At 37.2% G+C, this 12,887-nt stretch overlaps 1 protein-coding gene across 5 annotated transcripts in view; it reads left to right on the top strand.

Annotated features, from left to right (window-relative positions):
* dgkza (diacylglycerol kinase, zeta a) overlaps positions 1 to 12,887 on the top strand; it is a 115,334-nt gene that overhangs the window by 86,380 nt on the left and 16,067 nt on the right. For all 5 annotated transcript variants that reach the window (XM_042512879.1, XM_042512880.1, XM_042512878.1 and 2 more), the window contains 4 exons: positions 263 to 405; positions 5,532 to 5,618; positions 11,092 to 11,181; positions 11,814 to 11,870. In XM_042512879.1, coding sequence (XP_042368813.1) covers positions 263 to 405; positions 5,532 to 5,618; positions 11,092 to 11,181; positions 11,814 to 11,870 — 377 coding nt within the window. The remainder of the gene's footprint in view (positions 1 to 262; positions 406 to 5,531; positions 5,619 to 11,091; positions 11,182 to 11,813; positions 11,871 to 12,887) is intronic.

Below are 12,887 nucleotides of genomic sequence, written 5' to 3'. Positions count from 1 at the left end.
CAGCATGTGTTAATTATTTTGTGTCTGTTTGAGATTACTTTTTTAATATTTTTCGTCATTTAAGTATGCTTGACTCCTGATTACTATTGTTTACTTTTATTTAAATAACATAAATAAATTTTACTTTTAACACAGTATTTTCACACATTGGTATTAGTACTCTAAGTAAAGAAACTGAATACTTTGTCCGCCATTGCAGCTTTGTTTTGTTCCAGTATGAGCATACTGGTTAAAGCTGTCTTTTGCTTCAATTTTTTATCAGGAACATCTCAACTACGTATCAGAAATCTCCCAGGAAGAGATCTTCATCCTGGATCCTGAGCTGGTTTTGATGTCGACGGTAGCCACGTCCCCTGCAGCCATGCCGGACCTGGTTAACCCCGCCTCCAGCCTGGTCAACAGCAGGTAAGTCAGTCACCACCTCCTGTCAGAACACTTTTCCACTAAATTCACTGTGCTTGTTGAACTGGTTCCACTTCAGGATTCTTGAAACCTCCAATATTACAGAAACTGGCCACAATCAAGACGTGTCTGACAGTTATAGTGGAGAATACCTTCAGGGGCAGCTCGTCTTCAGCTATAAAAACCTGATTTGCAAAGCAATGAAAAGTTCTGTGTTATGACACGAATTTTAAACTTTACAGTGAGCTACAAACCCCACAGCCAGTTGTGAACGACGTATTCAGATCCTTTGTTTAAGCAAAAGTACAAATACCACCCTGTAAAAATACTCTTTAATAGTAATGTTACTTAAGTAAAAGTACCCAAAGCAGAAAAATTTTAAACAAGATGATCAAAAAATGGCAAAACCTTATAATAAAGAAAAAGAAAAAGGAAAAAACAGGTCAGGTCAACAATGTTCACACATGTTTTATATGATGTATGTTTTGAGTAACAAATATTTTACGGTGCATACCCCACTGCAGAATTCTGTTTTCTCATATCCTGCCTTTTACTGAGCTCATCAGCATTCGATCTCCAAACACTGGGTGCAAATCCTGCGTTTTGTGATTTGCTATTTACTGTTGAGCCCAAACACAACTCTTTTCTTTTCTTTTCTTTTCTTTTCTCACTTTATTTTGTTCTGCCTCATTCATTACGCAATATAAGCACAGAGCCCGAATGTGGGCAGCTTACCAACCAACACTGTAAACTGATGAAAGACAGTAAAAGGCATGATTAATACTGTGCGTTTTAATTTGCATTCACTGGTTTCCATCAAATCTCAAGAAATGCAAATCAACGCCTACAATAGAGCGGCGAAAATCTGTACATCAGTGTGCTATTCAGCTCGTCCCAACAGATACAAACAAGAAACCCACTGAGCAAAGATTTCACAAATTCTACAAAATGTTTTGTGAATGGAGTTTACATTTGTGTGTGTGAATTTTGCTTAATAAAAAAGATACAGATAGCTGGGAACAATATAACAATAATATTTTAAGATGAATATCTTAGTTAGCTAAAGCTTGCATTCCCTTTAGCTGTGTTATTGTTGATATGCAACATGAACTTGGAGAAGGACAGTAGTGTAATTAAATGGCCTAATGGAGCTATGAAGGAATGTTTTCGGGTCTTCTTTAGCTGGACTGTAAATGGAGTCACATTCACCCGCTCACACACTGGTGGCTGAGGCGACTACACAAGTTGCCATCTGATTACCTGAACATTCACATGCACTTACTCACCAATTTGGAACAATTTGTGGTTCAGTATATGTGGTTTGTATCTAGCAAACGCTATAGACGAGATAGATGCTGATAATGAGGCTGTTGTAAATCAGCGTCTTCTCAAAATTAACCTAAATCGTCGTTTGTTTCACTTTGCTCCAGCTACACTCTTAAAATCTTGGCAAAAGAAGTAGGTTGGCATAGCTCCACATCAGTGTGGACTTTAAATGACTTAGATCCAGGCAGAAACCACGGTCTCGTCATTGGTTAGGGAAAAATCGAACCTTCCTCCCCCACAGAAATCGATCACATTGGACACAATGTCAGACTGAAGATGGAAACACTGTAATGAGCTGAAAATACTGTCTGATATTGAGCAAGTCCAAACCATGACTTAAACAAAGAAAGTATGCTGCAGCATATGTAAGATGCTACACATTTGTTTGTGTGTAAATGTGTTTTGTGAAGGGAGAGATGCAGCTGCAGCTGCCTCTGTTTTTTATGTTTTGACTGTTCTTTTAAAGAAGTGCTTAATGACTGCCATTTCCAGGGCCTGTAGGGGGAAAATAATAACGTATTGACTGGTTGCAAAAACTCTGATTCTGAGTTGTTAAAATTGTGTTTGAAAAACCCTGTAAGCACAAGATAAGGGAAGCAAGAATGAGATTTTAAATGTTGCACAATATTCTTCAATTTTACGGCTAATAGGATCAAACTGTCACGCTTATTGAATTGGTTTTGAGTGGACTTAAGGACAACTCAGACCCCTACCTGATATTGAGGACGTAAAAGCTTGTCTAATTTTCTGAATTTTGTTAGTAATTAATGAGGCCAATTCGTTGCATGACTCGGTGGATTAAAGTTCAGGGGTCACCTGCACCTCAGGATTTGTCAGCCTATCAACAACAAATAAATAGAATTTAATATTATGATTTTTAGCAGTTGCGCCGGCAATAGCTGTGATCAGCAGCATATGCGTTCAGGTTGTCCGTCCATCTTTTTCATGTGTTATCTTCAGAATGCCGAACGGGAAATTCCTCAACTTTGGTATAAATGTCCACTTGAACAGATTGGAATTCGGTGGTCAAAGGCTAAGGTGCTCTGACCTCACATTTGTCTCATTGTCTTGAATGCGATATCGCAATAATACCTAGTGGGAATTTCTTCAAATTTGGTGGTCAAAGGCCAAGGCACTATGACCCTGTTTGTCTCATTGTTCTAAACAAGATATCTCAAGAAGGACTGGTGGGAATTTCTTCAAATTTGGCACAAACATCCACGTTTTCCACCAGCTGTGCTCAGCTTTTGGATTTCTTTAAATATTGCGTGGTATTTCTCCAGGGTACTTTTTTCCTTCTCATGACATTCTTGACTTTAGTGGGAGCAGTGGCATCAACATTTGGTGTTTTCGAACTGAAATTATCCGCAAGATTATCTGCTGCGGGGGCGGCTGTGGAACAGAAAGCCTGAATGAATAATTCACTTGTGTTTTTACTGATATACCGTTCAGTGATTATCTCTGTTTGAACATTTGTGCGCGGTAAGATAATCATCTCAAAGAAAACAGAGGAATGATCAGAAAGAGCAGCATCCGTCAGCACAGCCTCAGAAATCCTCAGACTCTTGGAGATAATAAAGTACTCGCTTTGCCTCTTATCTATAGTTATCCAGAATACAGCAAACTTCTTTAGTGCTGTTGTCCTGGGGGTTATCATCATAAATTTTAAAATCATAAATGACTACACAGTCAGACACCAGTTCAGGTAAATCATCAAAGTTGGCACAGTATTAACCCTTTGAAACCTGAGGAAATTGGCTGAATTTTTTAAAAAAAAGTATGGGAAGAAGGGAGCAAGCAACTAAAGAGGAAATGGCCCAAAATGAACAAGAAATAATAAAAAAAATTACCTGAAAATTAACACAATAAAGAAAAAGTAAAGAAAACAATCAAATGACCTGAAAAAAAAATCTACTAAATTTCTGTAACATAACTTAAAATGTGTAATTTTAAATATTATAATATGGTAATTATAAAAATTGTTATAGTTCTTTTCCCACTAGAAATTTTCCCCAGCTTTATTTTAAAAGTATTTTTCTAAATCTACTAATTTGTGCATTTTTTAAATTATTTTTTTTTACCATGTTGCTCATTACCTTTTTTCCCATGTTTTTGAAAGAAATCGTACCAATTTGCTCCGGGTTCAAAGGTTTAAATACTTGTACAAGGTGCCTGAACCATGGGGAGTTCAGTGACGATTAACAAAATACTTCTGCTTGCATCGGATAGAATTTCCAAACAAAACACAGCAGTAACCTAAGGCAGAATTTAATGTGAGTTAACCAGCACAAAAAAAACATAAAAACCATTGTTGGCCCCCACATTCAGCATAATTTGAGCACCGTCTCCCACAGCTAAAATTAAAGGTTAAATTGTCTTTTCAATGAGTTTTCCTCTTTACTCCACATGAGACCTTCATGCTTTTTTTTCTGTAGACTGGCACACAAGTCAATTGAGCTAAAACATGAATTTGGCTGTTTGTGGGTGGGCGGTTTTCCACTTACCCTTAGGTTTAACTCCCAAATTAGCCCAGCAGGTAAAAATCTCACTGACAGTGCATGACTTGACTGGTTTTGTTTATGGACTGATGTGCTGGGGAAAGTACATTTAGGACGAGTCCAGCTCTACTTTTACTCGTTAAGTGGTGAAGTAAGGCACAGGTGTGTTTTTAGGCATAACACAAATTCAACCAGTCAAAGTGGCATCTCCCATTCCCTTTAAAAGCCAGGTGTGATTGTCACCTTGCGCACTTTAGATTTTGTTTCCATTTGTTCCACAACTTTTCAGTTTTATCCATTTACTTTTTTTTGTTAATTCTCATAATATTCTGACTTTTTCCCCTCAAAATTACAACATTTATCTCATAATCGTATGACTTTATTCCCAAACTTTAAGTTTATTTTTTTCTCAATATGGCTCTGAGTATAATCACGTAATATTAAGAAAAATTACAACATTATTCATGTAAAATTACACCTTTTTTTCTTGTAATATTACATTATTTCTTGTAACAAACACATTACAAATTTAGTTTTGTAACATTTTGACTTTTTCTTGTCAATTAAAACTTTAGTTTTGTTTTATTACTATTTTTTTCTTGTGAAATTATAACTTAATTCCCATAAAATTATGACTTTTTTGTGTAAATTACAATTTTATTCTGATAAGTTGTTATTTATTTTTTCCTCATTATTGCCCTGAGTTTTATTACAAAATGTTACGAAGAAAACACACCTTTATCCATGGAAAATTACAATGTCATTCTTTTTTTCTCTGTGAATTTACGACTTTGTTCTCCTAACGTTATGACTTTTTTCTCATAAAATGAAACCTTATTTTCATAATATTACAATTTTTTGTCTTGTTAAACTTTTTCCTCGTTATCAATATTGCAACTTTTTTTCTCCAAATTCTTATTCTCATAATATTCTGACTTTTTTCTTGTGAATTACAACAAAATTCTTGTAATAATACAATTTTGTTTTTCTTTATCCCTTTCTTTTACTTTTCTTCCTTAAATAATGATTCTGCAATTGTAATATTATGACTATATTCTCAAAAACTCTGATTTTATTCTCATTTAATAGGGCACTGATACTCTGTGTTATTCTGTGTAATTTTTGGTGAGATTTGTGGGCAAAAATCCATATTTGTTGTGAAATGGCTTGAGAACAGTCTATGTATCAGCGGTGGAGCACACGGGAGTGTCATTGTTAGTCCATTTGACTCCAGTTAAACCTCAGCGTCATCATCATCATCACACATCAGTGATCACCTGTCACTCTTTTTTTGCTGATCTTTAGGGACAGTCCCTCTAGTCAGACCTCCAACCCAGTGTTTGTCTACCCTGTCACTCCTTCCTCTCCTCCACCTTCATCCCCTGTTTCCAGGTAAAAACACGCATTGAACACAAACATCCCATACACTGCAAAGTTCTTTAAAAAGCTTTTTGAATTATGTCTCATTTTTATACAGTTATATAAAACAGTCAATACAGTGACAGTTACAGTTTTTAAAGTATGTATGCTAAGGCAAAACTTTGAGAAAACAACATTGTGTTTCAGTCAGAAAAGTGGATGTCAAGTTGTATTATGACATCTTTATGGCTGGGACTGCGGGAAGGGCTCGGCTCGCTCTCATTGGCCGAGGAAGCGCATGCAAATTTCATTATGCTGCTCCGCAGTTTGAATTGCCGAGCCTATGGAGCCTATTAAAGGGCAAAGCCTGCATGAAGTAGAACTGCATAATTCGAAGGTGTGTGTGCATGTGCACACAGATTTGTGTGTGGGTGTATAAATACATGAATAATATTTTCTATTTGCATTTTTCCACACTTTATTTTCCTTCCTGAAGTAGCCAAGTGTTACGATGGTGTTTGCTATGGTTGTGTGTGTGTGTGTGTGTGTTCCCGGTGTGTGTGTTTGTGGACAACACATTTCCCTACTTGCCCTGCCTCCATATGAAATCCTTTTAGCCATATTTACACACTCACTCACACAGATTAAATTCTCACCTACAGGAACCTGTTAGAGTAGTTGTCTGTTGATGCTCTTTAAATGCTCTCCCTCTCCAGGCAGGGGGTTGTAAAAAAACAGAAAACAGACTTAGTGAGAGAGGAGATGGTGTAGAGATTACTCTTTTTTTTCTCTGTTAACTGATTTTTGGATAATTCTGGTGTTACTCTTCCCTTCTGCAACCCTGCGTCCTCATATTAGAACTCTAACAAATATTATGATTTACAAGTCTTTATGAAGCCTTTTTCCACTTTTCTTGTGCTGCATTCAGACATCTTTCACAATCTATTTAACCTTTTAACAGGAATAATGTGATGCAATCTCTTTGAAAAACATAAGTGGGGAAAAAGGCAATGACCAAGGTTGCAAGAAATGATGCATAAATTTCAAGAAATCAGGAAAAAAGTGACAAGAAAATGGCCTCAAAATTAGTTAAGAAAACGGAAGGGGGGGTTTGAAAAAAAAATACACATTTAAAAAAAAATATTCAGCACTTTTTGGTGTCATCTCCTTTTCACTCTTCTTTTTGCTCATTTTTAGATTATTTTCTTGCAACTTTTCTTTTTTTTAAACAAATTGTATGCTAATTTTTAGGCCACGTGTTGTTAAGTTGCATTCTCGCCGTGTTTGCTCAGGTTTTAGATAGTTAAATCTAAATACATTTATAGTTTGATATGACACATGACATATTTGACCAAATTCAACAATAGAAACAAGCTAAGTCACTATTAATTAGGAAGTACTCATTTGAGGATATCGGGACTATATCATTGTGTTATTGCAGCATTTCCACACAGTGTGACAAACTGTTCTGACAGACAATGAAACAAACCTTAGAACGTGGAGCAATTCAAATTCATACAGAGTTACATAATAAACACATCATTAGACTCTAAATATGTTGCATTATTTGCAAATTTGCTTTTGCAGAAGTATTTTTTGGCATTGAAATGAACAGTTTTAGACTCAAACTGTGACCCCTAACCTATAAAGTTACAAGGACTGCACAAATGTTGCGGTGTTTGCAATTGTTTGTGTGTGTTTGCAATTGTTTGTGTGTGTGTGTGTGTGTGTGTGTGTGTGTGTGTGTGTGTTCATGGTAATGAAGGAACATGTCACCCAGTAACACGGCTGTACAAGAAATGTACTATGGAATTGCCGGTTTTATCCTTTAAAAAACTGTAACTTGTAACTTCCAACATTGTTTCACTTTAGGAACTCAAGATGGTGAGTTAGTTTACAGTCCAAGAACTGAATGAATCAGTGACCAATCAAATCACAGACCCCTTCAAAGAGGTCTGTAAGAGCTGAAGTACTTCCTGACACGGAGACACTCTGTTTTCTCTCCATTTTTGTGCAGGTGTATGCAAAGCTGTGTTTATGCAGATCAACAGATGGTGCTTCATTTTTTTTAACCAGCTCAGATCAAAAAATATTTTTATCTATGAGAGGTGTTCTCAGGGGACATCTGTTGTTTATTCTGAGTAATGCTCTCGATAGGAAGCCTGCGACTGAGTCATGGCCATGATGATATTCTGTATAACAGCACAAACTGGAGTGTGATATTTCGTTTATACAACAGTTGTACAAGTGCCATTTAGTGGTGGACAGTAATAAGAGAACAGATTATGATTTGTTTATTTATCTTAAGATTGATTTGGCTCCACTGATACCAATAGTTCCACAGCATCCCTGTTTTTTAGGTCTACATGTTAGGGATGGCCAGTTACTTAGTATTATATACATTTATCTGTACATAACCATATTCTGCTGTTTGTAAACTAATCAGGCATATTTATATATTCTTAAACATGATAACTTTGTCATTGGTGAAATCCTTTTTGTCACGATCAATGCTATCGAGAAAACTTTCAAAAAAATGCTTCAGCTGGTAACACATGAATGAATTAAGTTTTCTCAACTCAATTTCAAAGCTGTTGTTTTAATCGAACTTGTTAACTTGATTTGAAAAAACTCAATGTATTTATTAAAAATTTACGTAATTCTTTCAAGTTGGTTAACATTTTTTTTATTTCAGTTAAGTCAGACTAACTTGATTGACTAAAGTCACCAACATTCAGAAAACAAGGTAATTTCAATTGTCATTTTCAAGTTTACAAAATAACTTTACAAAATAAAGTAAATATGACTACATTTTAAGTAAACTTAAGAATTTGATACAAAGCAATCATAAATTCAGATGAATGGTCATATTTCCTTTTTTAAGTAAGGTCAACTTGTCATATTTTACAGTGCAGTATTGTTGTAAATATGACAGATATGAATCCTCCGGTTAACAAAAACGTCTCTTTTACCGCTCGCATAATGCAGTGTTTACTCATTAGCATCAGTGCTCTTTTGTACCATTTTGGTAATGACTGGTAGTTATTAGTATAAACATAAGTGGGCTCGCTGTGCTGACAGCACCACTGAAGTTAATTGACCCTCGCTAACAGCTCTGAGAGTACCAGGCTGTTTGGTTTACAGCCCGGAACTGTATTTACTTTTCATGCCATCTGAGTTTAACGATCACAAGTCTGAACACTTTGATTATCAGCTAGTGGAGCAACAATGCAGACAATATGACAGCGGGGTAAAATCAACACTTAGAGGATCAAAACATTTCTGCGAACATATAGATTAGTGTTGAGAACAGAAAAAAAGAGGGAACAAATAAAGTAACAGGTAAAGGCAGAGCAACACAACCTGCTGATCCTCACAACACTTCCCTTTGGCTATGTGTGTGTGTGCGCACGCATGTGTGTGTGTGTGTGTGTGTGTGTGTGTGTGTGTGTGTGTGTGTGCGCGCACGTGTGTTGGCGGGCTGATTTGCAATGCTGAGTGCACTGAGTGGGAGGACGAGGAGGAGAGATGAGACCGAGAGGCAGGGGCAGAGTGAGGGAGAGATGGGTTTAGGAGAAAAGATAGAGTCAGAAAAAACATTGGATGGAGAGAGAAATGCATGTCAGAGCACTCGAGAGTCACACCAATCTACTGTTCTTAGACGCGCACACACACACACTCTCTCTCAGTGTAGCAGTTTGCCCACGCAGGGCCAGAGGTGAACGCTATTCCTCCCACTATAATTACCTCTCTCTCTTCTGCTCTCCATCCCTCTGTCTCTCTGACAAACACACTGAAACACACCCACACACCAAACATTTTGTTTTTAAAAAAAACGATTTCTGAGCCGATTCACTTCGTTGGTTGACACTTCAGCAGCAGGTGTAAATCTGTTTAAGCCGACACAATCAGGCTGTCAGGTCAGGGAATTTCTGAAATGTGAGCGAGGTGTATTTCAGGAAAGAAAACTTGAGATGTCACAGTCACACGGATGTGGCAGAAATTCCTTTCCAGTAGAGTTTTGTAATATTTGAGTTTATATTTAGTGTATTCACAACACGAACAGAGAAAAACCAAGAAAACTAAACCACAGACGCTTGCCTTTATGGTGGATTGATGCGTCCGTCATTGTGGTAAATGTTTTGTGCTGGAAACCACAATTGTAAAGCTCCAACTACAATACAATCACATATCCAGGAGAAAATCGACCTTTAGTTGAGTTTTGCCAGCTCTTGTTAGACTGTCAAACTAAACTTCTATGTCAAAAAGGATTGTAATTGCCATAAAGGCTCAAAATAATTGAAATTTTGGACATTTACATTTTAGTGGCAACTGTTAAGTCAAGTTAAGTCTGCTGATGAAAGTCAAAACCTACAGGACAAGAGAGTTTGTGAGTTTAGATCAACTTTTCAACATGAGAATTGGATCTTTGTCCAGACAGATTTGTGGTCAACACAAGGAGTTAATTGTAAGTCCTATTGTAAAAAAACTAAAGGGGACTGATACAATTGCTGCTAACCACCCCCAACCAATACCCCCCATTATTGTCTTTAATCCTTTCAAACCTGCAAACTGAATTGTTCTTTTTTTTTCTTTTCAAAAACATGGGAAGAGGGCAGCGAGCAATAAAAGAAGAAATTTACAAGAAATCAGTTTTTAAAAAACAACATAAAACAAGAAAATTATGTAAAAAAAGAAAAACAGGTTCGTTTTTTAACTTAAAATGTTAACTTCACTGACATTATTGGATGCCCGTCAGACATTAGTGATTTTTAGAATTAGTTTTCAACAAGCCTACAACTAAAAATCATTTATAGCTTTTGTTCTTGGTGTGCCACCCAACGACTTTCAGTTTGGCCACCAATACTCTGGTACTGAAACCAGACTTGTATGTATTTATGTCTTCTGCATCCCGTTTGTCCTTGTAAGTGTTGCTGTTTTGATACTTTATGTGAGACTCGTACTGGTCTTCCTTCACAGTCATGTTTAGGGAGATTCTTCACGTACTGAAAATTCTGAGAGAATTTCATATACCTTCTTCTTCCTCTTGGTATGCCCTCAGCTTGTCCTACTTTCACACCGATCAAAATGCGTTTCTCTTCCTTCTCCTTTTTCTCTACCACTGGCGTTATCTTGCTCATGCTCATTATCTCAGCGTTCAACTCTTCAACTCTATCTGGCAAGGATCCATTCTTACAAGTGAAGTGAATGCAGTGAGGAGGTGACAAAAAGGTTGTGGATTGTAGTTTTGACATTGGAAGGCAGGCAGTGATCACTAGCTTACACATGCCTCCTGACACACACTATATTCCTTTGAAGAAACTGACAGGGATGTTAAAAAAAAGATTCTTATATAGGGGAAAATATGCATTAAGAATGTACTCTGCAGAACATCTTTCCTTCATACATTTTCATACTGTGAGTATCTGAACTTAGTACAGGAAAAGCTGTAAGCTCTCAGAGATTGAGTTTGTTCAGTGATTTTGCTTCCTGTGTTGTGCTGTAGTTCTTCTCAGAGGCATCGAGTGAACAGTGACAGCTCTGCCGGTGATGCTTTGATGCACAACCCAACCCCTGTGACCAGCAAACTCACCAGGTCAGTACTCTTAAGCCTCCTGCTGACTTAGATTTTTTTTAATCTTATAAGTTTTGTGCAAGCTCAACTCTGCGACAGGATCTTAATAAACTTGGGTAAGAAGTCAAGTTTGATAAATTGAAAACTGTACGATGACAATGCCTATCACAGGCAACGACGTACGTGTGTCGATGTAAATGTGCAAGAACAAAATGTCCTTGCATGATCCATCCACGCCGCTGTAGTGGTAAGAGCGGACAGCAGATTTGCAACTCTGCTCTGCTCTCTGCTACATTCAAGTTAAGAAATGTTTGACCAAAGATTTCACCACATTTCTTTCCCAATTGTCATCTTTTGTCTGGGACAGTTAAAAATTGCACAGTGTATACAGCGCTTTAGTCTCTCCTAATGTGGAATTGGACAACATCTCTACAATTCTGCACCTCTGCACCGCTCACGTTCACATTAGAGAATGAGTTTGTTTTTTACCACTTAGCTATGATTTTTGCAATTGAGCTATGTCTTGTTATTGAACCCACCAATTGCTGCTCGGGGCTAAATGTTTTGTTTTACATTTTGTGTCATTGAGTTTCATTGCTTTTTCATTCTGCTTCCTGTTAAATGTCGTCTATTTACTGGTTTGTGTTTCGCAGGGCGGGATGCATCCATCGCTCCAACACCACAGGCTCTGATTTTAAACCACGACTGAGGTCAGTACACTCATAAACACATGTTTGCACTGTTATTAAACCAGCAAATCATCAACACAACACAGTTAGTTAACAAGAAAATGTATCCAACTGACTGTGAACTCAGAGGGAGGGATTGTTTTTCACTCACGTACAACTTCATCTTAAATCACTAAAGATTCAACAAAGCAGCACGAGGTGAATGCAGGTGTTAGAACGCCGCCACAAGACTTTGTGATGTGATACGGCGGGGCATTTGATGTGTCTCTTTTGTGTGTGAGTGTGTGTGTTCGGCTAAGTTTTCATTCATTAACAACCCCTACACAAAGTTCTTGTTATATTGTCAGTTCGAGTCGAGTCCCCGTGTCACATCCTTCTGCTCATTAAAACATACTGGTAGCCATTAAAGCAAAACAGTACTGTGCTCATTAAAACACCATCGCACTGACAAAAGAAGTACATGCGTTTTTTTGTTTTTTTTTGTCCAGCCTGTCTGCTCAGGCTGACGCATGAGGTCACATCCCATGTCTAGTTAGAGACACACTTTATTTGAGGGGCTGTGCATAATACTGTCAGGACACATGAAGGAGGCTTTATGAATGTTTAAGACTATTGTCATTTAAAGACCCAGTGTTTAGGATTTAGGGGGATGTATTGGCAAAAATGGAATATAATATGATAAGTATGGCTTTTTTGTGTGTATAATCACCTCAAAATAAGAATGGTTTTGTTTTTGTTACCTGATGCTGGGTTCAGACCCGATTTTGCTGACATAACCCTTTAACAGGATTGTGAATGACAATGAGTGTTGTAGGCAACAATCGATCATTTTATCCCATGTAGTGAGTCATATAGTAAATTAAATATGGATGTCTTCAGGGCAAGGGAATGAAAACCACAAAACATGAGACGGAACAAAAAAAAAAACGAATGAGTGTGGGCGCAGAAAAACCTAAGGGCAATGATATACTTTGTAGAGTTACTTGTTTCAACTGTGGTCTGGTACAACTATATTAAATAGGGAGAGTGAGTCTTGAA

Source organism: Plectropomus leopardus, chromosome 24 (genome assembly GCF_008729295.1).
Source record: "Plectropomus leopardus isolate mb chromosome 24, YSFRI_Pleo_2.0, whole genome shotgun sequence".
In the NCBI taxonomy this organism is placed as follows: domain Eukaryota; kingdom Metazoa; phylum Chordata; class Actinopteri; order Perciformes; family Serranidae; genus Plectropomus; species Plectropomus leopardus.
This window is presented reverse-complemented; position numbering and strand designations above follow the sequence as displayed.